The 27,758-nt window shown below is 44.7% G+C and overlaps 1 protein-coding gene across 2 annotated transcripts in view; it reads left to right on the top strand.

The window, feature by feature from the left end:
• PLAAT3 (phospholipase A and acyltransferase 3) overlaps window positions 1-27,392 on the top strand; it is a 39,814-nt gene extending 12,422 nt beyond the window's left edge. Inside the window, exons 3-6 of one of the 2 annotated variants that reach the window (XM_054662377.2) lie at window positions 4,030-4,132; window positions 11,819-12,087; window positions 19,071-19,191; window positions 27,151-27,392. In XM_054662377.2, coding sequence (XP_054518352.1) covers window positions 4,030-4,132; window positions 11,819-12,087; window positions 19,071-19,175 — 477 coding nt within the window. In that variant the 3' untranslated portion in view covers window positions 19,176-19,191; window positions 27,151-27,392. The remainder of the gene's footprint in view (window positions 1-4,029; window positions 4,133-11,818; window positions 12,088-19,070; window positions 19,192-27,150) is intronic. The other variant, XM_016921109.4, reaches the window with a different exon arrangement.
• The last annotated feature ends 366 nt before the right edge of the window (window positions 27,393-27,758 follow it).

Here is a 27,758-nt window from a genome sequence, read left to right as displayed (position 1 = left end):
AAGTAGCTGGTATTACAGATGTGCACCACCACGCCTGGCTAATTTTTGTATTTTTAGTAGAGATGGGGGGTTTCACCATATTGGCCAGGCTCGTCTCAAACTTCTGACTTCACGTGATCTGCCTGCCTCGGCCTCCCAAAGTGCTGAGATTACAGGCATGAGCCACTGTGCCTGGCCTCCTTTTTTTTTTGAGACAGAGTTTCGCTCTTGTCACCCAGGCTGGAATGCAATGGTGCAATCTCTGCTCACTGCAACCCCCACCACCTCCTGGGTTCAAGCAATTCTCCAGCCTCAGCTTCTTGAGTAGCTGGGATTACTGGCGTACGCCACCACGTCTGGCTACTTTTTTTTATTTTTGGTAGAGGCAGGGCTTCACCATGTTGGCCAGCCTGGTCTTGAACTCCTGACCTCGGGTGATCCACCCACCTTGGCCTCCCAAAGTGTTGGGATTACAGGCGTGAGCCACTGCATCTGGCCGCGTATCTTTAATTTATATAAGTGGCATTTTGTTACAGAGCTCATCCCCATTTTTCCACTTAGCAGTGTCTTTTAAAGATATCCAACTTGCCAAGTGAACATCAAGCCCTTGCTCCTAACTAGTGTGTAGGGCTCCATAGGTGAGCCCACTGTCTTTTACTTCATTTTCAAAAAGAAGTTGTCTTGAGTGAGATTATGTGTTTAGCTTGAGCATAATTATGTGTTGAGCTTGGGAATATGTATCTCTTGCCCTTACAAAGAATAGGCAGCTTGGCTGAATGTCAAAAAAAAAAAAAAAAAAAAAAAAAAAAAAAAAAAAAAAAAATTACAGCTTTTTTCCCTTCTAAACTGTAAATAAATATTTAAAATTTATTTATTATTATTATTTTTTGAGACGGAGTCTCACTCTGTCACCCAGGCTGGCGGATCACAAGGTCAGGAGATTGCGACCATCCTGGCTAACATGGTGAAACCCCATCTCTACTAAAAATACAAAAAAATAGCCGGATGTGGTGGCAGGCGCCTGTAGTCCCAGCTACTTGGGAGGCTGAGGTGGGAGAATGGCATGAACCCGGGAAGCGGAGCTTGCAGTGAGCCGAGATCATGCCACTGTACTCTAGCCTGGGTGACAGAGTGAGACTCTGTCTCAAAAAAAAAAAAAAAAAAATTTTTTTTGTGTTTAATTTTTATTTTTAAAATTTAGTTTCTTAAAAAAAATTAAGTTATAACTTACCCTTTCAGTGTTTACTTCTGTGAGTCTTAATAAACACATGTAATTGCAGAATGGTTGCCACAGTCAGGATGTAGAAGAGTAGGCCGGGCGTGGTGGCTCATGCCTGTAATCCCAGAACTTTGGGAGGCTGAGACGGGTGGATCACCTGAGGTTGGGAGTTCAAGACCAGCCTGGCCAACATGGCGAAACCCCATCTCTACTAAAAATACAAAAAATTAGCCAGGCGTGGTGGCATACGCCTGTAGTCCCAGCTGCTTGGGAGGCTGAGGCAGGAGAATCGCTTGAACCTGGGAGGCGGAGGTTGCAGTGAGCCGAGATCGCACCACTGCACTCCAGCCTGGGAGACAGAGCGAGACTCTGTCTCAAACAAAACAAAACAAGACAAAAAAAAAAACAAACAAAAAAACCATGAAGATGTAGAAGAGTATAGAAATTTTACCCCTGAAATTCCCTCACGCCTCTTGCTAGTCAGTCCCTCTCCTCAACCCCTGTGACAATCACAGATCACTTTTCCGTGCTGTAGTTATGCCTGCTCTGGAATGACATATAGATGGAATCATACAGTATGTGGCTTTTTGGGTATGACTTTTTCACTCTTCCTTTTTAGATAACGGAATACTTTTTCTGTCTGAACCATTATAATATTTTAAATTATTTTTTGTCATCGTAATAACTTCTGTTTTAAAAAATGCAGCATGGGGCTGGGCGCAATGGCACATGCCTGTAATCCCAGCACTTTGGGAGGCCGAAGTGGGAGGTTCCCTTGAGCCCAGGAGTTTGACACCAGCTGGGCAACAAGGCAAAACCCTGTGTTTACTAAAAATATGTAAAAATTAGCCAGGCATGGTGGTGTGCACCTGTGCTCCCAACTATTTGGGAGGCTGAGGTGGGAAGATGACCTGAGCCTGGGGAGGTTGAGGCTGCAGTGAGCCACGATCATGCCACTACACTCCAGCCTGGGCAACAGAGTGAGATCCTGTCTTAAAAAGAAAAAATAAAGGCAGCATGTTCTACGTGAGGGCTCCTCTCATTGGTGTTTATGTGGAGCAGGTGAGCTCTTTGGCTCTGCACACCGCCAGCTGCTTATTACTCAACATGGTCTTACTGATGTCCACACCATCTCTTTCCAACCTGCAGCCTCCCTCAGGGATGGGTACCCACCCAGTCTTTATGTCCTTGTCTGTTTGAGGAGATCCCTGTTTAAATTCCTTTTTCGGGATTCTTGAATCCCCAAACTCTGACCAAACAATTAATACTCTTTTTTTTTTTCCTGGAAAACAACGGGATTCATAAATTGTGACCGTTGTCCATTGTTCTGAAATAGGTTCTCAGTAAGAACTGAGTGCCCTCTATTTTGGAAAAGAAATTATATTTACTGCAACAAAAGAACATGATTTATCTGTAAAATTCCCTGCCACACATGCTACCTGTTTGTAGTTTTAATGTTTCTGTGAAATAATAAGCAAACTGGCCTTTGACCCGCCTTCATAGGCGTTGTAGAGTTGTGATTGGCTGTTAACCACTGCCCATCATTTGCGCTCAGGGGAGGTCAGCCGAGGATGAGTCCTCCCCATGCCTCATCCTTGATGGAATGTCTCTGGTAGGGCCACCAAGCTTGCTGGCGAGATGTGGGCAAACCCCTGTGGATCTGACTCTAGGTGCAAGCAAGCCGGAGTCCTCACCCCATATCTTCACTGTGCTGAGGGCAGTTTAGCCCTGACTGTGGCTGAAGACTCCAGCAAAGGATGAAGGGGCCAGAACAAGCCTCTGATGGGCTCTGTCTCTAGGTGTTCTAAAAGGTTGATTTCTTTGCTCATTAAAGGGGTTTAAAGGTTGGCCTGGAGAAGTTCTTTACCCCTGATTCTAGTGAGAGTCGGAACTTCCCCTCCCCCAGCACTTAGTGCAGGGTCTGATTCTGGGATGTGGATAATGCTGAATGGACGTGGATAATGTTGAATGGATGGGATCTTGAACCTCTCTGAAGTTTTCTCAAACTCTGCCCCATGCTCCCCTAACAGGGTGAGAGCATTTACTGCACCCTCCCTACCTTCCCCTTCTCACATACACACACTCACTCTCACACGTAGTCTCACACTCATGCATCCATACTCACACACATACTCACTCAATGTGAACACGCACACCTTAGCATCAGGCTGAGCAGCCGGGGGACATTACTGCTGGAGACTGATGCCAGTTCTCCATTAGGCCCAGGCCAGGTGTTGGGGAGTGTCTGTGGAATGCCCTCCAGATCTGGCAGCCTCTGGCATGGACCCCAGGTGGGCAGCTCTAGTCACATAACTGGTGGTGTTTCCTGATGGTCAGACTGGGCTGGGAATCAGCCAGCTGGGCGTTCAGTCCTGGCCAAGTCACTCATGAGTTATATGTCTTTGCACAAATTCTTTTGCATTTCTAGGCCTTGATTTCCTCATCCATAAAATGGGGTTCATCATTGGATGGTTGTGTGGATTTATTGAGCCATCTTGTAAAACACGGAGAGTGAAGTGCTTGGCTCAGAGTAAGAGTTCAATAAATAATATTCCTAGAAATAATAAGGCAGAGACTCCAGCTCATGAAGAAACCTTTTAGGTTTGTACTTGGCAATTTGTATTGACAGAAGGGCAGGCCCATGGTGCCTGCAGGTCTGGGTCACAAGCTTGTGAAGTTGGACTGGCATTGGACCTGGCAGAGCAGGGCTCAGGACATATGTTCTGCTGAGCTGATAGCTGGGGACCACTCAGCTGCACCTTCCTCACTGAGCCCTGTCCTGGTTCCGCGATCTCATGCTCCCTCTAACAGCCCTGTTCTTGGTTTTGCAGCCAGAGCCTAAGCCTGGAGACCTGATTGAGATTTTTCGCCCTTTCTACAGACACTGGGCCATCTATGTTGGCGATGGATATGTAGTTCATCTGGCCCCTCCAAGTAAGAACACATGGGACCTCCACTGTGATGGGCCCCAGGGGCTGGGAAGAGAGGGGATGGGGAACTGTGGGTAACAGGTGACCCCAACATTCTTCTTGCTTCCCAACTGGCAGTTGTCTCTGAATGTTACAAGAAGTTTGATGTGGGGCAGTTTGGTGTGGGGCACTGGTTTTCAAGGTCTGCTCCTGGGAACCTCAGGGGGTTCTTTAGAGCAGGGGTCCCCAACCTCCAGGCCATGGACTGGTACTGGGTAGGAACTGGGCTCCAGAGCAGGAGGTGAGTGGTGGGCAAGTGAGCGAAACTTCATCTGTATTTACCGCTGCTCCCCATCGCTTGTATTACCGCCTGAGCTCCACCTCCTGTCAGATCAGCAGCGGCATTAGATTCTTATAGGAGCATGAACCCTACTGTGAACTGCACACGCAAGGGATCTAGGTTGCACACTCCTTGTATTAGTCTGTTTTCACACTGCTATAAAGAACTACCCGAGACTGGGTAATTTATAAAGAAAAGAGTTTTGTTTTTTGTTTTTTTTGAGACGGAGTCTTGCTCTGTCACTCAGGCTGGAGTGCAGTGGCGCAATCTCGGCTCACTGTAAGCTCCGCCACCCGGGTTTACACCATTCTCCTGCCTCAGCCTCCTGAGTAGCTGGGACTACTCAGGTGCCTGCCACCACGCCTGGCTAATTTTTTGTATTTTTAGTAGAGACGGGGTTTCACCGTGTTAGCCAGGATGGTCTCGATCTCCTGACCTCGTGATCCACCCGCCTCAGCCTCCCAAAATGCTGGGATTGCAGGCGTGAGCCACCGCGTCCGGCCCTTCAGAAAGAGGTTTAATTGACTCACAGTTCTGCATGGCTGGGGAGGCCTCAGGAAACTTACCATCATGGCAGAAGGTGAAGGGGAAGCAAGGCAGGTCTTATATGGTGGCAGGAGGTGGGGGAGTGCCACACTTTTTTTTTTTTTTTAAGATGGAGTTTCGCTTTTCTTGCCCAGGGTAGAGTGCCATGGCACAATCTCGGCTCACTGGAAACTCCACCTCCCAGGTTCAAGTGATTCTCCTATTTCAGCCTCCCGAGTAGCTGGGATTACAGGCACCTGCCACCACGCCCGACTAATTTTTCTATTTTTAGTAGAGATGGATTTTCATCATATTGGTCAGGCTGGTCTTGAACTCTGGACCTCAGGAGATCCACCTGCCTCAGCCTCCCAAAGTGCTGGGATTACAGACATGAGGCACCATGTCCGGAGTGCCACACTTTTAAACCATCAGATCTTGTGAGAACTCACTCATTATCATGAGAAAAGCATGAGGGAAATCTCGCTCATGATTCAGTCACCTCCCATATAGTCCCTCCCCTGACACGTGGGGATTACAGTTTGACATGAGATTTGGGTGGGGATACACTGTGAGCCAAACCATATCACTCCTTATGAGAATCTAATGCCTGATGATCTGTCACTGTCACCCGTCACCCCAGAAGGGACCATCTAGTTGCAGGAAAACAAACTCAGGGCTCCTACTGATTCTGCATTATGGTCAGTTGTATGATTATTTCATTATATATTACAATGTAATAATAATAGAAATAAAGTACACAATAAATGTCATGTGCTTGAATCATCCTGAAACCATCCCTCCCCACTGCCGAGTCCATGGAAAAATTGTCTTCCACAAAACCAGTCCCTGGTGCTAAAAAGGTTGGGGACCGCTGCTGTAGAGGGACCGAGGTGGCATCTGAGGAGGAAGCTCTGTTTTGATGTGTTTTTTATGCTGTGACTTTGTATGCAACACACTCAACTCTTTTTTTTTTTTTTTTTTTGACAGAGTCTCGCTCTGTCACCCAGGCTGGAGTGTAGTGGCGCGATCTTGGCTCACTGCAAGCTCTGCCTCCCAGGTTCACACCGTTCTCCTGCCTCAGGCTCCTGAGTAGCTGGGACTACAGGCACCTGGCACCACGCCTGGCTAATTTTTTGTATTTTTAGTAGAGACGGGGTTTCACTGTGTTAGCCAGGATGGTCTCGATCTCCTGACCTCGTGATCCGCCTTCCTCGGCCTCCCAAAGTGCTGGGATTACAGGCGTGAGCCACTGTGCCCGGCCGCAACACACTCAACTCTTAAGCGTAAAGCTCCTGGGAAGAGTGCAGGTGTTTGGGCAGAGAGATTTGGTTATGAATCCAGTTTCCATTCTTCAGCCTTGATTTCCTTTTTTGCAAACTGAGGATATGAATACTTAACTTGGAGAACTCTTGTGAGAATTCCTCACCCTTCTCTTAAGCCTTTAACTTAAACTGGGGTATAACATAAATATTGTAAAATGTACAAGCATAGTAAAGTATACAGTCAGTGAATTAAAAAAAACCATCCATGTAACAGTGCCCCAGATCCACATCTAGAACATTCCCACTGTGCCACTTACCCTGAAAGGCTCTCTCATGCTTCTACAATACCCCTCCCCACGCCTCGCCCAGGCAACCATCATTCTAGCTTTTCCCGCCATAGATGAGTTTTGCCTGTTCTAGAACTTCATGGAAGAGGTATCACACGGCCCGTGCTCTTTTGTGTCTGGCTTCTTTTGGCCAACATCATGCCCATGTGAGTCATCCATGCTGCTGTGAGTAGCAGGAATTCTTTTTCACTGCTGTGTATTTTCTGTTATATGAATATGCCACAATTTAGCATCCATTTTTCTGACATCAGACTCATTGCAGGTTTTGACTGCTATGAATAGAGCTGTTATAGACACTCTTTTTTTTTATTTTTATTTTTTCGAGATGGAGTCCTGCTCTGTGGCCCAGGCTGGAGTGCAGGGGCATGATCTTGGCTCACTGCAACCTCCACCTCCTGCTTTTAAGCGAGTCTCCTGCCTCAGCCTCTGGAGTAGCTGGGATTACAGGCACACACCACCATGCCCAGCTAATTTTTGTATTTTTACTAGAGATGGGATTTCACCATGTTGGCCAGGCTGGTCTCAAACCCCTGACCTCAAGTGATCTGCCTGCCTCGGCCTCCCAAAGTGCTGAGATTACAGGCGTGAGCCACCGTGCACGGCCCTTGAACATGTCTTTTGCATATCGTTTTAATTCTAACTAGTGGCCTCACCCCATCAGAAGTAACCAGAGTAGATGTCATCTTCCCCACCCTGAGCCCCTTACCCATGTACCCCCACCCCCTCCTCTTCCTTTCATAAGCACTTTGCTCCTCAAATTCCCCACCTCCTTCTGTATTGTCATCTTCTCCCTTTCAACTGGATCATTCGTATTGACATAGAGACAGCTGTAATATCTCCCGTTGATCAAACGCCTGGCCTCACATCCTTCTCTGCTTAACGCCCCACAGAGCAGATCTCATTACAGCTTTGTCTGCCTGGCCACCTCTGGTTCCTCGCTTCCCATTCTGCCTTCCATCCCCTATACCCACACTTTCTTTTTTCTTTTTCTTTTTTTTTGAGATGGAGTTTTGCTCTCAGATTCTCTTTTTTTGCCCCCCTGACAGAGCAGTTCTCAAGGGTAGGGAAAAGCTTCCACATCTTGCCAAAGCTCAAAGCCAAGTCCCATCACAGCTGACTTGGCTTCTCTGCAGCATTTGATGTGAGTGACCTTCCTGCTCTCCACCTGGCACCTGACTTTCTTCCTCTCCCTCTGGGCCCTTCTTTTTTGGTCTCTTGTGTGGGCTGCTCCTCCTCTCTCATTTCCCTAAATCGAGCTCAGATGACCTCATTGGATTCCTTAGCTTCCAATACCTTCTATTTGTCAATATCTCCTAAGCTCAAACCCTCAATTTACATCCCCCTTCAGCTTCAGACTTGCATAACCTCTTGACTACTTGGTAACTCCACTTGGGTGTCTACCTGGCATCTTGAACTTGATCTGCCCCAAATGGGAGGCTCCAGTGGAAGACACCATTCAGCTGCTCAGGCCTAAAGCCTAGGAGTCATTCTCCATTCCTTCCAACCCATGTCTAATCTATCAGGGAATCCTGTTGGCTTTATCTCTGAAACAGACCCCAGCTCTGACCACTTCTTACCATCCCCACTGCAGCGCCCTGGTATGAGCAACCACCCTCCCTCGCCTGGTGGCACTGCGACTTCTGGCTGGTCTCTCTGCCTCTTGCCACTCACGGCCAGTTCCTCATTCATGGGCAGGTGGTGTGATTGTTTGAAACTGTAAATCAAGGGCCAGGTGCGGTGGCTCATGCCTGTAATCCCAGTATTTTGGGAGGCTGAGGTGGGTGAATCACCTGAGATCAGGAGTTTGAGACCAGCCTGGCCAACATGGCGAAACCCCATCTCTATTAAAAATACAAAAATTAGTCGGGCATGGTGACGCGCCACTGTAGTCCTATCTACTTGGAGGCTGAGGCACGAGCAGGAGGCGGAGGCTGAGGCACGAGCAGGAGGCGGAGGCTGCAGTGAACCAAGATTGCACCACTGCACTCCAGCCTGGGTGACAGAGTGAAACCCCGTCTCAAAAAAACAAACCAAAACCAAACCAAAACAAAGCATCAAAGTCTACACTGTGGCCTGTAGGGCCCGGCCTGGTCTGGCCTGGTCTGTGACTTTGGGCCTCGTCTTTCTCCTCTCCCCTCCTGGGTCTCTAGACTCCAGCAACGTTGGCCTCCTTGCTGCCTCTTGGCATGCCAAGCTGTCTCCTCCCTGCAGACTTCATTCCTGCTGTTCCTTCTGCTCTAGATGCTTCATCATTCAAGCTTCAGCAAAGATGCCTTTTCCTTGGGGTGGCCTCCCCAGCCTGAGCAACGGCAGCCTCTCCTGGTCATCCTTGCCATGTCACTCCACTCTGTCTTTCCATAGTGTCTGTTGGTACCTGCAAGTATCTTATTTTGTGTATTTGTTCATTGTCAGCGTCTTCTCAGTAGCATGGGAATTGCTTGAGGGCAGGCCTGCTGTCCAGATCACGTCACTGACTTCAGCACCTTGGACAAGGCCCGGCACCTAGTAGGGCCTCAGTATTGATTGGCTGCACTGAGCAGGTGTGTGTGGTAGATAGAGGGTGGGGGAAGGCATGACAAGCACCCGGTTGGACAGGTGGACAGGTGTGTCACAGACCATCAGGTCAGTGATACTCCTTCAAAGGAAAAGATGCTTCTACCTGCATCTCACTCGAGTTTCACAGGAGTCATGTGGGATAGATGAGGCAAGGAGGACTGACCTTCTGCTGCTGAGAGAACTGTAGAAATTAGAGCTGGAAGGAAGCTTATAAACTTGCTGAAGTGCCTGTCCTGTGCCAGACACTGGTGAAAGCATGTTTTCTGGCCAACCCCTTTAATCCTCACAGCTGCCTGTGCAGTAGGGACTATTTTTGTTTCTATCCTACAAGGAATGGGGGACTCAGAGAAGTTAAGAAACTTACCCAAGGTTGCATAATGGTAAGGGGTGCAGGCAGGACCCAAACCCAGGCAGTCTGACTTGATTCTGTGCCCTTAACCACAATGCTGCACTGCCCAGTCCAAGCTATCCCAAAATTCAGTCGCTGATGGATTGCCACATCCACATGCTCTTTCTGTGATTGTTCACTTCATATTTTCTTCAGTAGACTCACTTTTTAAAAGAAGGAACTTTAGGCCAGGTGTGGTGGCTCACACCTGTAATCCCAGAACTTTGGGAGGCCGAGGTGGGTGGATTGCTTGAGCTCGGACCAGGCTTGAGTTCGAGACCAGCCTGGCCAACATGGTGAAACCCCATCTCTACTGAAAATATAAAAATTAGCTGGGCATGGTGGTGCACACCTGTAGTCCCAGCTACTCAGGAGGTTGAGGCATGAGAATCGCTTGAACTGAGGAGGAGGAGGTTGCAGCGAGCCAAGATCACACCACTGCATTTCAGCCTGGGCAATGGAGTGAGACTCTGTCTCAAAATAAGAAAAAAAAAGAAGGAACTTTAAATTACTGTGTTGATATGTATTTGTGCATCAATTTTAGTGTGTATTTGGGGATTTCTGGAGCAAAGTGAAGTGACAGGTCCAGACCACTCAGCTGGTTGGTGATGTGCTGGGGTCGAACCCAGAGCTTCTCACCGCCAGCTTGAGCACAGGGTACCCCTGTCCTGGGTGGCATCTAGATATAAGTTTAAGGAAGTCCTCACTCTTGGTTGTTGACTCTGCACTTGCATGGCCCTGAGATTTGGTGCCTCCTTAAACTTTGGGCTCTAGGCAACTTGCTTGCCTCTTCCGAGTCCCTGCGCCGTCACCCACTTTGCCTGGGAGCTGAGGCTGGGTGGGCCCCCGGAGCTCATCCTCCCGACAAACGCAGGGCTCCAATAAGGCACCCTCTCTTTTATTTACTTCAATGAATCTTCCAAGCTTCACGTGCCCTTTTCCTATCAAGTCTGAATTCCCTAAATTTCTAATATCTTGGCATTGCATGTAGGCATTGCATGCAGGCTGAAAAGGTTTATTGGTCTTTGGAAAGCGGAGAAGAGCAGGACCTGAAATCTAATCGGCCTCTCCTGCTGTTGCTGTCACACGGATGTCATTGTTGAAGACTGGTCCTACCCAGTTTAACAGGGTGCTGCTGTGGCACCCTGGGGGCCTTGACCCTGACAGGGTCACAGTGGCTGTTTGAGGAGAGTGAGAGTGAACCTCCTTTGACATGCTCCCTGGGTGCGTAGGCCCATCCCTTGAGTGCATACCTACTTTTTCTTTTTCTTTTTTTCCTAAGGCAAGATCTCACTCTGTTGTCCAGGTCGGAGTGCAGCGGCGCAATCTCAGCTGACTGCAACCTAAACCTCCAGGGCTCAAGTGATCCTCCTGCCTCAGCCTCCTGAGTAGCTGGGATCACAGGTGCACACCACCATACATGGCTAGTTTTTGTATTTTTTGTAGAGACGGAGTTTTGCCATGTTGCCCAGGCTTGTCTGAAACTCCTGGGCTTAAGTGATCTGCCTGCCTTGGCCTCCCAAAGTGCTGGGATTACAGGTATGAGCCACTGTGCCCAGCCCATCCCCACTTTTTCAATCATCATACTCAGTGCCTGCCTCTCCCTGCGCCACACAGGTTGTTTGAGTTGGGAGGAATGCCCAGTCTGTGTTGGCATCAGCTTTCCCTGTCCACCATCCTGGTCTTCATGTTGAACCTGGACTCCTTGTCTTCAAGATCATTTCATTTCTGGAGCTTTGTGGCCCTTCCTTGCCCTGGGCCTTGGCCTGGGCTGTGCCCATGTACCCACTAAGCCTCCTTAGCATCCATCACAGCTAGGGGGACAGCTGTGCGTTTTGGTCACTCTGTTTCCAGAAGGGCTGGGACTCTGGAAAACCCAGCCATGTTTTCTGCAGTAAGCAGCTTTGTGTGGTCAAGTAGGTGTAGCCCTGATGCCATCATAAAAGTCTCCCACCTTATCTTCCCAGGTGGATGAGTATGCTCTTGGCTCATATTTGCATAACCAAGGGGGCCACTTAAGTGTCATGAGGTATAGAAGACCACCTTCTCTAGAGTAAGAAAAAAATCACAGTAAATCATGGAACTTCACTCCCTTTCATTTTAGATAAGGAAACCAGGGCCCAGAGACCACACACACCTTCCCCAAGGCCCACAGCCATGCGTCTGACCCTTCCACTTGTTGCTTATCCTTTGTGGATGGAGCCAAGGGCAGATACCCGGCTGGGGGCCAGCTCTGAGCCTCCGTGGCCCTTCCCAGGACCAATCCCTCTGTTTCCTCTTTGTGGATCTGCAGGTGAGGTTGCAGGAGCTGGTGCAGCCAGTGTCATGTCCGCCCTGACTGACAAGGCCATCGTGAAGAAGGAATTGCTCTATGATGTGGCCGGGAGTGACAAGTACCAGGTCAACAACAAACACGATGACAAGTACTCGCCGCTGCCCTGCAGCAAAATCATCCAGCGGGCGGAGGAGCTGGTGGGGCAGGAGGTGCTCTACAAGCTGACCAGTGAGAACTGCGAGCACTTTGTGAATGAGCTGCGCTATGGAGTTGCCCGCAGTGACCAGGTGCGTCCTCTGCCCGTGTCGCCTTCCCCAGGAACCAGACCATTCCCTCTGCTGACGGAGGCTGGGCATGGCTATGGAGGCATGAACAAGACAAAATAGCAGAGACAGAATTACTGCCCTTGAGGATGTCACAGTTGGAGTGGGGACAAGGGTGGGGAGAGAGGCAAGTTGGCAATGCAGATCAGTGTAGTCGGGGGCGGGGGTGGGTGGCCAAGGAAAGGAGTCACAGACATGATAGTCATTCCCATTGCCAAGCCCTCCCTGGCCACCTGTCCCTGAGATGGCCCTCCCCAGCCCTAAAGGCAGGTTTTAGGACCCACTACCTTACAGATTGGGAAACTGAGCTTAAGTAACTTGTCTACAGCCATTCATTTCATCAAAAAAATCTTTGTTGAGTCTCCAGACCTGGTACCTGTCTTTTCCTGTGCAGATAATTAGCAGAGTTGGGATTTGAAGCCCAGGTCTGTGTGGCATAGCCTGATCGTGCTTATAAACAGCACTGTCTTCAGCCTGGCTGAACCCTAAGGGTGAATCTGGGAGACCCTAGGGGATGCAGTTTTGTTCATTTACTTGATTTTATTTTTGTCTTTTCTCTCCTTTCAATCTCTTTTTCTCTTCTCATTTTCTTGCACTTCTTCCCCCTCCCTTTCAGCCACTTCCATCTTTTTTTTTTTTTTTTTTTGCATAGGTGAAAAGAACATTGGGAAGGTTCTTACATGGCTGTTGATGCAAAAGAATACATATTTCTTTCAATGAATGATTAGGTTAAGATCCATCAGGCTGTTCACTTTTATTATTATTATTATTTTGAGATCCAATTTCTTCTTCCCTGGTCAGTGTGGTGGTTAAGAGCCTGGGCTCCTAGAGTCAGGCCAATGTGGGCTGGACCTGGTCTCTGCCTTTTGCCGGCTGTCTGACCTCAGGAGAGTTAGTCCAGCTCCCCACACTTTGGTAAAGTATGAATGATAATACTCATCTTGGAGGATTACCTTGTGAATTAAATAAGAGCATGTTTATTCTTAGCACACTGAATACATTGTAGTAGTAAAAATAGTCATGATTATCCTCATTTTTTTTTTTAAATTATCCTCTTTTTTTTTTTTTTTGCTTGGCTCATCCATTGCCTGGTCCGCTGGCCTCTGTGGGCCACAGCCACTTGAATGGGAAGACACTGACTAACACCACCTATAGGAATCACTCTTACTCTCTTCATACTGCTGATAACCAGCTGTGCTTACTACACCAACCCTCATGTTTGTTAGGCGGTTCCTATACCTGTCTACAGTGGGATATTAGTTACCTTTGAATGGGTATCCTCTTATTTTTTTCTTCAATCAGTTGGGTTATTCATGTTCAACAACTATTTATATATGAATGTTAAAGGTGATCAACTTAGAAATTGAGTAGGTGGTACATAGCTAACTAGGTAAAGAAAGGGCAATATTGCCAATGTTTGTGAAGATTGCAGTCTGTTGGTCATGGTCTGGCTTCAACTTCCCTGAGAGTTGATAAGAGCTTTCTTCTGGGGAATCAGTGGGCAGGGCCATGAGAAGAACTTCATTAGTGCCTGAATATTGTCAGGTTAAAAAGGTGATGCAGTGAAAGCAGGAGACCAGGGGATGGTGGCACTTACTACATCTATCTCTTGGGGATAACAGCCTTCAAAACATTTGTGTCTTGTTTTTCTTTTCTTAAAACAATTTTATTTTAGGCTGGGCACAGTGGCTCGCACCTGTAATGCCAGCACTTTGGGAGACTAAGGTGGGCAGACCACTTGCGGTCAGGAGTTTGAGACCAGCCTGGCCAACATGGTGAAACCCCATCTCTACTAAAAATACAAAAATTAGCCGGGCATGGTGTTGGGCATCTGTAATCTCAGCTACTCAGGAGGCTGAGGCAAGAGAATCACTAGAATCTGGGAGGCAGAGGTTGCAGTGAGCTGAGATCACACCACTGCACTCCAGCCTAGGTGACAGAGCAAGACCCAGTCTCAAAAAAAATTTTTTTTATTTTATTGTTTTTTATTTTAATAGAGATGAGGTCTCACTCTGTTGCCAAGGCTGGTCTTGAACTCCTGAGCTCAAATGATCCTAACGCCTCAGCCTCCCAAAGTGCTAGGATTACAGGCATAAGCCACTGTGCCCGGCCACATTTGTCTCTTGTCACACTTGATGAGGCATTGCTGTCTGTCATCTTGGTATCTCTCTTTACTAGCATCCTAGAAATTTCTTTCAGTTCCCTGCTGTATTAATGCTTTTATGTTCTGTAGTTCACATCCTTCTCTTTTTTGGTTTATGCCCTTGTTTTGGTAGACTACGTCCCCTAATAGTTTACTGAGAAATGGTACATTTTAAAAAGATCCCTAGGCAGGCATGGTGACATGCGCCTGTAATCCCAGCTACTGGTGAGGCTGAGGCACGAGAATTGCTTGGACCCAGGAGGCAGAGGTTGCAGTGAGCCGAGATCACGCCACTGTACTCCAGCCTGGGTGACAGAGTGAGACTTGGTCAGAAAAAAAAAAAAGACCCAAGAAACAAAAAACAAACAAAAAAAGATCTTGCATACCTGAAAATATCTTCATTTTATTCTCACATTTGATTAATCATTTGGCTGGGTATAGAATTCTAGGTTAGAAATAGTATTTTTTTTTTCAGAATTTTGAAGGCATTGGTTTATTGTCATCTAGCTTTTGTTATTGCGGTAGAGAAGTCTGAAGCTGTTCTGATTTTTTATTGTTTGTATGTGATCTATTTTTTCTTTTCAGAACTGTATAGAATCTTCTCTTCATCCTCAGTGTTCTGAAATTTTATTACCTTGCATGGGTCTATTTTCATGTATTGTGCCAGGTACTTGGAAACTCACTTTCTTTAGTTCTTGGAAATTTTCCAGTTTGTATTCTCTGGCACTCCTATTATTAGGCTGTTGGATCCCTAGACTGCTTTGCTGATTTTCTTATCTTCTCTCTCTTGTTTTTTATTTATGTATCTTTTTATTTATTAAGACAGAGTCTTTTTTCGTCACCCAGGCTAGAGCACAGTGGTGCGATGTTGGCTCGCTGTAACCTCTGCCTCCTGGGTTCAAGTGATTCTTCTGCCTCAGCCTCCAGAGTGGCTGGGACTAAAGGCATGTGCCACCACACCTGGGTAATTTTTGTATTTTTATTAGAGATGTGGTTTCCCCATATCGGCCAGGCTGGTCTGGAACTCCTGACCGCAAGTGATCTGCCTGTTTCTGCCTCCCAAAGTGTTAAGATTACAGGTGTGAGCCACTGTGCCTGGCCCATTTATGTATCTTTTTAAATTTGAAAATGAACATTTATTGACAGATTTAGGTATAATAGAAGTTTTGTTTTTTTTTAATTAGCAGTGACAATATTAGCATAAGAAAGACAAACATGATAACAAATTGAGTTTCATCATTGGTGATCTTGCATCACTATCAAGGTGTTTACTTACTCTTGGTAAAACTCATGCTCCTATGCAGCAATAAACTCCAAATACAGAGTACAAGACAACCTTGGGAAGCAATAAGATACTTTTTGAAATTCAGAGTTCTACGTTAAGAATATTTGGTAGGTTTACAAAATATATCCTAATCATCTCATTTAGTTATTCTTTCAGCAGTTATTAACAGAATAAAGAACGGGGCTGGCCGGGCGTGGTGGCTCATGCCTGTAATCCCAGCACTTTGGGAGGCTGAGGTGGGTGGATCACCTAAGGTCAGGAGTTTGAGACCACCCTGGCCAACATGGTGAAACCCCGTCTCTACTAAAAATACAAAAATTAGCTGGGTGTGATGGCGGGCACCTGCAGTCCCAACTACTCAGGAGGCTGAGGCAGGAAAATCGCTTGAACCCTGGAGGTGGAGGTTGCAGTGAGCCAAGATTGCGCCAGTGTACTCCAGCCTGGGCAACAGAGCGAGACTCCTTCTCAAACACACATACACACACACACACACACACACACACACACACACACACACACACACCCAAGTAGCTGGGACTATGGGTGCACATCACCATGCCTGGCTGATTTTTGTATTTTTTGTAGAGACAGGGTCTCACTTTGTTGTCTGGGCTGGTCTTAAACTCTTGGTCTCTAGCAACCCTCCTGCCTCAGTCTCCCAAAGTGCTGGAATTATAGATGTGAGCCACTGCTCCTGGCCATAAATGCTATTTGGAGTAATTAAATAAAATTCCAAATCTTGAGATAGTAAAATAACTAAGAAATGTCTTATACCATTATTCTTTTTGTAAACAATAATTTAACACTTGCAAAATGAAACAATGCAAATTGAACACATCACACTTTTCTTCCTGTGACTTTGGCCCTACCCATCTACCCATTCACTTGAAAGAGGCAAAACAATGATAACACAACAATGAAACAGCATGAACAATTCTACTTGATCCCATCACAGAAAATGAAGCCAGAATATTCTACAACAAAAACAGAGGTGCCATCTCTACTGCTTCTAAAGATTTCCTCTTTCATTTCTTGTTCTAGGATAGGGGTTTCTCAGCCTCAGCACTATTGACATTATGGGCCAGATAATTCTTCATTGTCAAGTCCTGTCCTGTGCACTGTAGGATGTTTAGCAGCATCCCTGGCCTCTACACACTAGATACCAGTAGCATCCCGCCGCCAGATGTAAGAACCAAAAACGTCTGTAGACAATTCCCCCCACAGGGAAAAACTGTCTCCAGTTGAGAACTAGTGACTTAGGTGAGTAATGATCACTGACACATGCTGTGAGTCAAATTAACATAGAACTTCTGGCCAGGCGCAGTGGCTCATGCCTGTAATCCCAGCACTTTGAGTGGCCGAGGCGGGCAGATCATGAGGTCAAGAGATCAAGACCATACTGGCCAACATGGTGAAACCCCGTTTCTACTAAAAATACAAAAATTAGCTGGGCGTGGTGGTGTGCACCGGTAGTCCCAGCTACTCGGGAGGCTGAGGCAGAATTGCTTGAACCCGGGAGGTGGAGGTTGCAGTGAGCCAAGATTGCGCCATTGCACTCCAGGCTGGGCAACAAGAGCAAAACTCCATCTCAAAAAAAAAAAAAAAAAGAACTTCGATGCATGCCCCATCTTGCTAGAGATGATAGATTTAGTACGTATCAGAAAATGTCCACCAGTATTTTTCTTTGTAAGCACTGTCAGTGCAGTGACTCTCCTTTTCATTTAACTCATGAGGATATTTTTGTGTGTTTTAAAGAATCTGACCAGTCATTATATTTGTGCTGAGCTCTTTGAAGCAGACTAGATTTTCCTTCAAAAGAATATTTATGGCCAGGTGCGGTGGCTCACGCCTGTAATCCCAGCACTTTGGGAGGCCGAGGCAGGTGGATCACGAGGTCAGGAGATCGAGACCATCCTGGCTAACCTGGTGAAACCCCGTCTCTACTATAAATACAAAACAAAATTAGCTGGGCGTGGTGGCCTGTAGTCCCAGCTACTTGGGAGGCTGAGGCAGGAGAATGGCGTGAACCCAGGAGGCAGAGCTTGCAGTGAGCCGAGATTGCGCCACTGTACTCCAGCCTGGGCGACTGAGCAAGACTCTGTCTCAAAAAAAAAAACAAAAAAAACAAAAAAAAAAGTTTATGATTAATCAAATTTCCTGAGAAGGGAAACATTTAATTTAAACTAAAACGTAATTTGTGCTTTACATGCCTAAGAATATTCTAAAAAAAAGATTCTCCTACTTTCCACCTACCTAAAAATATTTAGGTTTCAAAAAACATATATTTTAGTAGGGTTTTGTAAAGAAACTTTCATACTGAACAGTACTTAAAAAAAAAAAAAAAAAGCAACCAGAAGCTATACTCACAATGAAGTCTAGTCTGAGTGAGAGAAAATATTAAGGTAAATAGAAATTGAAGATGTGTCTGGTGGCAATACATATATTACATAAATCTGGATAAATTGTGGGGTATTATTTTGAAATTACTGTAAATGAAACCAAATTTCTATACAAATATTTTATTTCTTTTTAAATGATTTATTTATTATTTTTTGTATACTTGATCACTGTTGGAAAATATACAACTATTTCATAACCATTCTTATATTGTAACCTCTAACGGTCTCAATTGGATTGCTTTCAGAATAACACTACTATCTCCACTTCTTCTTTAATCCACCTATAACATTGTTGAAAGTGAAGGCAGCACATTAGCACTTTCTTTTTTCCAGAAATGATTTAGATTTCCCTAAATCAAGGCTTAACTCAGAAGAGCTTTGTAGTATAAATGTCTAAATGTCTGTAGTCTGGCAGAATTTGTTTGCCCACTTAAAAAAAAAAAACAGTCTTCTTAATATTTCTAATGAGAGACAGCTTTTCTCTTTCACAATATCCTGATATCCTGATTTAAGACCTGTGACACACACCAGGTAGCCCATTTTCATGATCAGAAATCCTGTAATAACAACACAGCAGCTGGATTGGACCTTTCAGTCTTGCAACATGAAAATGATCAATGGCATCTGAAGGTAGCACTGACTCTTGGAGAGAGAGTTTTTCCTGTCAAGTTTGCACTATTAGGACTAACTAGCTTCCAACAGTCTTGTGTTTAATCATACTCTTTGACTATGTACAAAGCATGGCCACAAACAATGAGGTTATTGTTGTTTTCCTTGACAAAGTATCTTTTGTATGAACCAGTTGCATCAGCTTTTGTTTCCACACCATGAGGTTCTATAAAGAACTAGGGACATATTGTTCCTCCTCCATTATCTGCAGACTATTTCTCCTACCCTGACACAGAGCTTAGCAAGGAAAATGCTGGATACAAGTGATTTTATGCAGGTTCCCTAGCAAGTTAACCCAACAGAACCATGGCTGCCACAAAACCATGCCTAATTATCTTTTAGAGGAGCATTTAAAGACTTAGCAGCAGTCAAACCTCAGGTTGGTAGCTCCATCCAAACTTTGGTCATCATGAATTCTGTCTGTTAAAACTACTTTTTTTTTTTTTTTGAGATGGTGTCTCACTCTGTCACCCAGGCTGGAATGCAGTGGTGCGATCTCGGCTCACTGCAACCTCCGCCTCCCGGTTCAAGTGATTCTCCTGCCTCAGCCTTCTGAGTAGCTGGGATTACAGGTGCGTGCCACCATGCCTGGCTAATTTTTGTATGTTTAGTAGAGATGAGGTTTCACCATGTTGGTCAGGCTGGTCTCGAACTCCTGACCTCATCATCCGCCTGCCTCGGCCTCCCAAAGTGCTGGGATTATAAGCATGAGCTACTGTGCCTGGCTATCTGTTAAAACTTCTATGTGACCAATGTTGAGAAGAGTTTGGGGATCTTCAGTGGTTAAAAATATATACGTATCTTGATGTTACTGAGGCTTATCTGGGCCATAAATGTGTTTAATGTCAGGAAACACATAGCTGTGTTTAACCACAGGAAACACAGCAGTGTAATTAACACAAGGTGCCCAGAACTGATTTCTCAGCAGCCAGAACTCATGATGAGAAAACTCACAGCTGAGTGTTGTGGTGAATTGTGATAGTTTCCTTTCTGTTTTGGGAGGGAAGTGGAGGGAGTTCTTTTTTCTTTATGATAATTATTACTTCCTTTCATTGCCGAGTTTTCTTTGTACCTGTTGTCAATTCTTCCCACATGATCCAATTAGCTCTCAGTACAGTTCTCCACAAGGGAAACCATGTCAAGTAACCTACAAGTTCTTGTTTATTTTGCTTGGACACATCTATCCTAGAGATGGCCCTTCTTCCCTCTGTGCTGGTTGCTCCTTGGCCAATTGCATGGCTGTCATCCTGGACTCCCCTTGGCTGTCATCCTTTGGATTTCCTTTCCTTCTCTTGGATTGCATTCTCTGATTCTATGATCTCTTAGTTTTCTGTTTCTTTGCTCTTTCTCTTATTTAGGTAGATCACATACTCCAGAAGTTGCTTTAGGTTAGAAACACAGTACAATGGGAGAGGATAATGGTTATGGCAGTCCTCAACATGCTAGGCTCTGGAGTCACAATGCTCCAATCTGGATTGATAAGTGCATTATTTTCCTATTGCTGCTGTAACAAATTAGTACAAAGTTAGTGGCTTAAGACTCCACAATTTATTATCAACAGTTCTGTGGGCCAGAAGTCTAAAATGAGTTTCACTGGGCTAAAATCAAAGCATTGACATTCTTTTCTAGTGTCTGTAGGAGAAAATCAATTTTCTTGCCTTTTCCAACTTCTAGAGGTTACTGGTATTGGGGGAACCAGCCCCTAATATTTCAACATAGGTTCTTTTCTATTTTCCGTAAGTGTTGGCCAGCCTGAGAAATAAAGAGAAAGAGTACAAAGAGAGAAATTTTACAGCTGGGCCTCCAGGGGTGCCATCACATATTGGTAGGACCGTGATGACAACCCCCAGCCACAAAATCAGCAAGTTTTTAGTACGGATTTTAAAAGGGGAGAGGGCATACAAACAGGGAGTAGGTCACAAGGATCACATGCTTCAAAGGGCTATAAAGATCACAAGGTGAAGGCAAAATTAGAATTACTGATGAGAGTCTGTGTCCTGCTGTGCACGCATTGTCTTGATAAACATCTTAACAGGAAACAGGGTTTGAGAGCAGACAACCAGTCTGACTAGAATTTACCAGGCTGGAATTTCCCAATCCTAGTAAGCCTGAGGGTACTGCAGGAGACAGGGCATATTTCAGTCCTTATCTCAACTGCATCAGACAGACACTCCCAGAGCGGCCGTCTATAGACCTACCCCCAGGAATGCATTCTTTCCCCAGGGTTGTTCCTTGCTGGGAAAAGAATTCAGCGATATTTCTCCTACTCGCACATCTGTCTATAGGCTTTCTGCAAGAAGAAAAATATGGCTCTATTCTGCCCGACCCTGCAGGCAGTCAGACCTTATGGTTATCTTTCCTTGTTCCCTGAAAATCGCTGTTATTCTGTTCTTTTTCAGGGTGCACTGATTTCATATTGTTCAAACACACATATTTTACAATCAGTTTGTACAATAGTGGTCCTGAGGTGACGTACATTCTCAGCTTACGAAGATAACGTGATTAAGAGATTAAAGACAGGCATAAGAAATTATAAGAGTATTAATTGGGGAAGTGATAAATGTCCATGAAATCTTCACAATTTGTGTTCAGAGATTGCAGTAAAGACAGGTGTAAGAAGTTATGAAAGTATTAATTTTGGGAACTGATAAATGTCCATGAAATCTTAACAATTTATGTTCTTCTGCTGTGGCTTCAGCTGGTCCTTCATTCGGGGTCCCTGACTTTCCACAACATACTGGCATTCCTTGGCTTATAGTCCCCATCTATTTTCAAAGCTAGAGCAATGGCTGGTTGAGTCTTATATTGCGTCATTGTGACACTAACTCTTCTGTCTGTCTTCTACCTTTTAAGGAACTTTGTAATTACATTGGGCCCATCTGAATAATCTAGGATAATTTCCTCTTTTTTTTGTTTTCGTTTTTTTGAGACAGTCTTGCTCTGTTGCCCAGGCTGGAGTGCAGTGGCGTGATCTCAGCTCACTGCAAACTTTGCCTCCTGGGTTCAAGTGATTCTCCTGCCTCAGCCTCCCAAGTAGCTGGGATTAGAGGCATGTGCCACCACGCCTGGCTAATTTTTGTATTTTTAGTAGAGATGGGGTTTCACCATGTTGGCCAGGCTGGTCTCGAACTCCTGACCTCGTGATCCACCCTCCTCGGCCTCCCAAAGTGCTGGGATTACAGGCATGAGCCACCGCACCTGGCCGATAATTTCTGTATTTTAAGGTAAATTGATTAGCAGCCTTAATTCCATTTGTAAGCTTAATTCTCACTTGCCATGTAGCATGATATATTTATAGATTCCTGAAATTAGGACATGGACACCTTTTGGGGCTTATCATTCTGCCTACCAGTTATTCTTTACACCTGGTACTAAGTTGTTATCCTGGAATCTCCCTTTACTGTCATTCTGGGGAGATTCCCTTCCAGTCTCTCTAGTAGTAGAAGGCCCATTTTCTTTATCTCATGTCTTCTACTTTCTCCATTTACTCCCCTGTTTTTGGGGAACCATTTTCAGCAGCTTTCTGTAAGAGGATGCATGGGAGGTAAATTCTTTGAGACCCTGTGTGTCTGAATTATTTGTCATTTTACCCTCTCACTCGATTTGATACTTTGTCTGGGTATAGAATTCTAGGTTGGAAATGGTTTCACTTCAGAGTTTTGGAGGCATTGCTCCATTGTCTTCTTCTTCTTCTTTTTTTTTTTTATTATACTTTAAGTTTTAGGGTACATGTGCACAACATGCAGGTTTGTTACATATGTATACATGTGCCATGTTGGTGTGCTGCACCCATTAACTCATCATTTAACATTAGGTATATCGCCTAATGCTATCCCTCGCCCCTCCCCCCACCCCACAACAGGCCCCGGTGTGTGATGTTCCCCTTCCTGTGTCCATGTGTTCTCATTGTTCAATTCCCATCTATGAGTGAGAACATGCGATGTTTGGTTTTTGTCCTTGTGATACTTTGCTGAAAATAATGGTTTCCAGCTTCATCCATGTCCCTACAAAGGACATGAACTCATCATTTTTTATGGCTGCATAGTATTCCATGGTGTATATGTGCCACATTTTCTTAATCCAGTCTATCATTATTGGACATTTGGGTTGGTTCCAAGTCTTTGCTATTGTGAATAGTGCCGCAATAAACATACATGTGCATGTGTCTTTATAGCAGCATGTTTTATAATCCTTTGGGTATATACCCAGTAATGGGATGGCTGGGTCAAATGTTATTTCTAGTTCTAGATCCCTGAGGAATCGCCACACTGACTTCCACAATGGTTGAACTGGTTTACAGTCCCACCAACAGTGTAAAAGTGTTCCTATTTCTCCACATCCTCTCCAGCACTTGTTTTTTCCTGACTTTTTAATGATCTCCATTCTAACTGGTGTGAGATGGTATCTCATTGTGGTTTTGATTTGCATTTCTCTGATGGCCAGTGATGATGAGCATTTTCTCATGTGTCTTTTGGCTGCATAAATGTCTCCTTTGAGAAGTGTCTGTTCATATCCTTTGCCCACTTTTTGATGGGGTTGTTTGTTTTTTTTCTTGTAAATTTGTTTGAGTTCATTGTAGATTCTGGATATTAGCCCTTTGTCAGATGAGCAGATTGCAAAAATTTTCTCCCATTCTGTAGGTTGCCTGTTCACTCTGATGGTAGTTTGTTTTGCTGTGCATAAGCTCTTTAGTTTAATTAGATCCCATTTGTCAATTTTGGCTTTTGTTGCCATTGCTTTTGGTGTTTTAGACATGAAGTCCTTGCCCATGCCTATGTCCTGAATGGTATTGCCTAGGTTTTCTTCTAGGGTTTTTATGGTTTTAGGTCTAACATGTAAGTCTTTAATCCATCTTGAATTAATTTTTGTATAAGGTGTAAGGAAGGGATCCAGTTTCAGCTTTCTACATATGGCTAGCCAGTTTTCCCAGCACCATTTATTAAATAGGGAATCCTTTCCCCATTTCTTATTTTTGTCAGGTTTGTCAAAGATCAGATAGTTGTAGATATGTGGCATTATTTCTGAGGGCTCTGTTCTGTTCCATTGGTCTATATCTTTGTTTTGGTACCAGTACTGCTCCATTGTCTTCTTGCTTCCAGAATTGCTTTTGAGAAATCTGAAGCCATCCTGATTCCTGATCTTTTCTCCATTTCCTGTTTTTCTCCCTGCTCTAAATGTTGTAATATCTTTACCCAATGCTATAAAATTTCATAGTAATGTGCCTTTGTGTAGGTCTACTTTTATCCATTAAGATGGGACTCAGAGCACTATTTCTTTTCTTTTTTTTTTTTCTTTTGAGACTGAGTCTTGCTCTGTTGTCCAGGCTGGAGTGCAGTGGCACCATCTCAGCTCACTGCAACCTCTGCCTTCCAGGTTCAAGGAATTCTTCAGCCTCAGTCTCCCAAGTAGCTGGGATTACAGGCGTGCACCACCATGCCTGGCTAATTTTTTGTATTTTTAGTAGAAATGGGGTTTTACCATGTTGCCAGGCTGGTCTCGAACTCCTGAGCTCAAGCGATCTGCCTGCCTTGGCCTCCCAAAGTGCTGGGATTACAGACTTGAGCCACTGCACCCAGCTGGATTGTTCTGTTTTTTATTTTATTTTTTTCCCTTTGGTTTCTATTTCTTTATTTTTTTGCTATTCTTTTTGAGAGATTTCCTTAACTTAGCTTTATCTTTCAACTTTTCTATTGAGTTTTTTTTTCACATTTTTATTTTCTATGAACCGTTTTTATTTTCTCAATACTGCATTATTTTTTATAGTAACACGTTCTTATTTATTGGATACAATATGCTGTCTTACTCTCCAGTGATAATTTTTACACTCCATCTTAGCCAGGAGGCCGAGAAGCGATCTAATGATAGTTTTTAAAAGGACGTTTTCTTTTGGATGCAATATGCTGTCTTATTCTCCAGTGATAATTTTTATACTTGATCTTAGCCAAAAGACTGAGAAGCTATAGTTGTTCAAAGGATGTTTTCTTTTCTAGATATAGTTTCTGTTTCTCCAGATTGCTATTTTTTTTTGTCTCTGTCTTCAATTTTAGAGGACTTCTTCAGATGTTTGGTGTGTTAGTTGTATGCTCGTGATTAAAAGTGCACTTGCCTGGCTGGGTGCGGCGGCTCACGCCTGTAATCCTAGCACTTTGGGAGGCTGAGGCTGGTGGATCAAGTGGTCAGGAGTTCGAGAGCAGCCTGGCCAATATGGTGAAACCCCGTCTGTACTAAAAATACAAAAATTAGCTGGGCGTGGTGGCGGGTGCCTGTAATCCCAGCTACTTGGGAGGCTGAGGCAAGAGAACCACTTGAAACCGGAAGGTGGAGATTGCAGTGAGCTAAGATCGCGCCATTGCATTCTAGCCTGGGCAACAAGAGCAAACTCCATCTCAAAGATTAAAAAAAAAAAAAAAGTGCACTTGCCAACCATCATGTTCAGTTGAATTCAAAGAAAACCAACTCACATTACTTAGTGTAAACTAAAATAGTTAACAAATTATATCCTAAAAACAATGTCTGTTTGTTAAATGTTGTTGCCCTAGGTTTTTAAATTACAACATCTAAATACAATTTCTCCTCTTAAATTTGTTAAGCTAAATATGTATTTGTTCTTTTTATTTTAGAATCCTTAAAGCATTTTAAACATTTCTTTTTTTCTGAGAGAAATTACAAATAACACTTCTGTCAAGTGGTACTTGTGTAAAGGCACCTTTCTTATTTTATAATTTTGGTTTTTCAGTTTTATACACTTAATATACTCACTGTCTTACTATCAGGAAATTATTTTGACCAAGATTTATTATTCAACTTCATAGGTTAGGAAAGAGATGCTAATTCTTTCTACCTATGTTTTCCTTGTTACTATTCTCTTACCCTCTATATATACTGGCCTCTAATGTATACTGTAAAATCACTGTATTGTTGAGATCACTTAATTATGATTTATATAAACAGTACCTCACCTCATTCTTGCTGTGTTGCCAAGGATGGAGCCCAATGGCGCAGTCTTTGCTCACTGCAAATTCCACTTCCCGGGTTCAAGTGATTTTTTCCTGCCTCAGCCTCCTGAGTACCTGGGACTATAGGCACGTGTTATCAGGCCTGGCTAATTTTTGTGATTTTTAGAGATGGGGTTTCGCATGTTGGCTGGGTTTGTCTGGAACTCCTGGCCTCAAGTGATCCACCTGCCTCGGCCTCCCAAAGTGCTGGGATTACAGGCGTGAGCCACCACACCCAGCTGAGCATCTCACCTCTTTCATACTGTGCTGAACAGTTTTCAGTCTGTCAAAAAAAAAGTGGGGGTTTGCTACTGGATGGAGCTCTGAGTGAGTGGGGGTGGGTGTAGGGGCAGTGGTTTGCTGACTCTGATTTGCACTGCAGGATGATCTGGGTGGGCTGTTTGGGAATTCCCAGTATTGGTATCTTTTGTTGTTTGCATTTGGGCCAGATTCCCCAGAAAAGTCTTCTGGACTCTTGTGTGGAGCGTAAAGTTCTGGGAACAGAGGAGTAGGAGGTCTGGGAGTCTCACATTTAGCATGTTTACAATCTCTCAATCCCTTGTTTGTGGTATGATACCCACATTCTCACATGTGCTTCTAGGTTTCTAGGCCCCTAAGCCTTCTGTTGTACCCTCTGCAAAGAATAAACGTTCAGACTTCTTTTGGGGGTCAGGGAGGAGGTTCAGGGACCAGCTAAAGCTCTCTCTCATTCTTTCCCACTTTCAGAGGTACCTGGGTTTAATATGTGATCCTTTTGGAGTATTCTTTTATATAATTAGGGTTTATCCTCAGCTTTTTCCTTTGCCGCCTTAGGATTTAGTGTTTTCTGTATTCTTGTGGAATTATGCCTTAAACAAATGCCTTAGTTTACTTTTAGTTGAGTTTCAGGAGGCAGTAAAATTGGACATATATTCAATTTTTACCTGGACATTTACTTTTACTTTTGAAACACTTTTTTTCCTACTACAAACAAGTCAGATATCCTAATAATTCTAAGCATAACATCACTACTATTTATAGTTGAGTCATTTATTTAAGAACATGTGAAGAGTACCTCCATCCTCCATGCCTGGCAGGACCAGGCACTGGGGATACAGTGATGAACAAGACAGCCGAGTTCCTTGCTCTTATGGAGGTCATAGGTTACTGACTACTCAATAACAATTCCTCCCTGACTCCACCTTTGCTTCTAGAGCTCCCCATTGGCCAGCCAAGATCTTGACCATCCTGGCATCAGCTCCCTGTCCTTTCCACAGCCACGCTCTGAGGATTTATATGCTTTGAATACCCACGCGGTGAATCCAGTTTTCCATCTTTGGTTCCATGTAAATTTCAGGCCAGCTGGCTCCAGCCACGAATTCTTTTCCCATCCAGCCCTCTCCTTCCCTCTTCCCTACCAATGTTTGTTGACTCCTTAGTTTGGCCAGGGAGGCCAAGGGGCATGTGAGGTATCCCGAGCTGAATGTTTCTGCTGAATGTGCAGCCTGTACTCTGGATCCTGACACAGAGTGTGACCCACCCTCTTCTTTGTTGCAGGTCAGAGATGTCATCATTGCTGCAAGCGTTGCAGGAATGGGCTTGGCAGCCATGAGCCTTATTGGAGTCATGTTCTCAAGAAACAAGCGACAAAAGCAATAACTGAAAAAGACTGTCCTGTCAGCGATGACTTTATACATCAAGGGGGTCTTGTTTTGCTAGAGAGTTTGGGGTTTGGTTTGTGGATTTCATTGTGATTTATAATAAGGCTTATTTTCACAGAATAAAATAAAGCAAAACGAGGGAGGATTTTATTGGGGGAAATGCAGCAAGAACTGCCTGGTGTGAAGTCTGTTCAGGGAACAGCCGGGCTCTCTTCCTGGTCAGGGATTGTATTTCACTTTCTTTTTGCGTGCTGTGTTCTTTGCACTGCAGGAAGCAGAGTCCAACTCCAGTTATCTTAAGTAGAGGGCGTTTCTGGTCGTCAGGATACATGCGGGGCGGAAGGGAGACAGAAAGACGTAATACACAAGAACAGAAACCAGCAGACAGCCGGGACCCTTGGCCCGGAACTAGATCTAGGATGGCCTCTGAGACTCAGCAGCTGGAGTCTGTAGATGTTCAGCTGAGTTGAAAAAAAAAAGTCCTCGGCTATAAGGAAATTTAGT

The sequence above is a fragment of the Pan troglodytes genome, chromosome 9, assembly GCF_028858775.2.
Source record: "Pan troglodytes isolate AG18354 chromosome 9, NHGRI_mPanTro3-v2.0_pri, whole genome shotgun sequence".
Classification (NCBI taxonomy): Eukaryota; Metazoa; Chordata; class Mammalia; order Primates; family Hominidae; genus Pan; species Pan troglodytes.
Note: the sequence above shows the minus strand (reverse complement) of the source record. Positions and strands in the feature narration are given on the sequence as shown.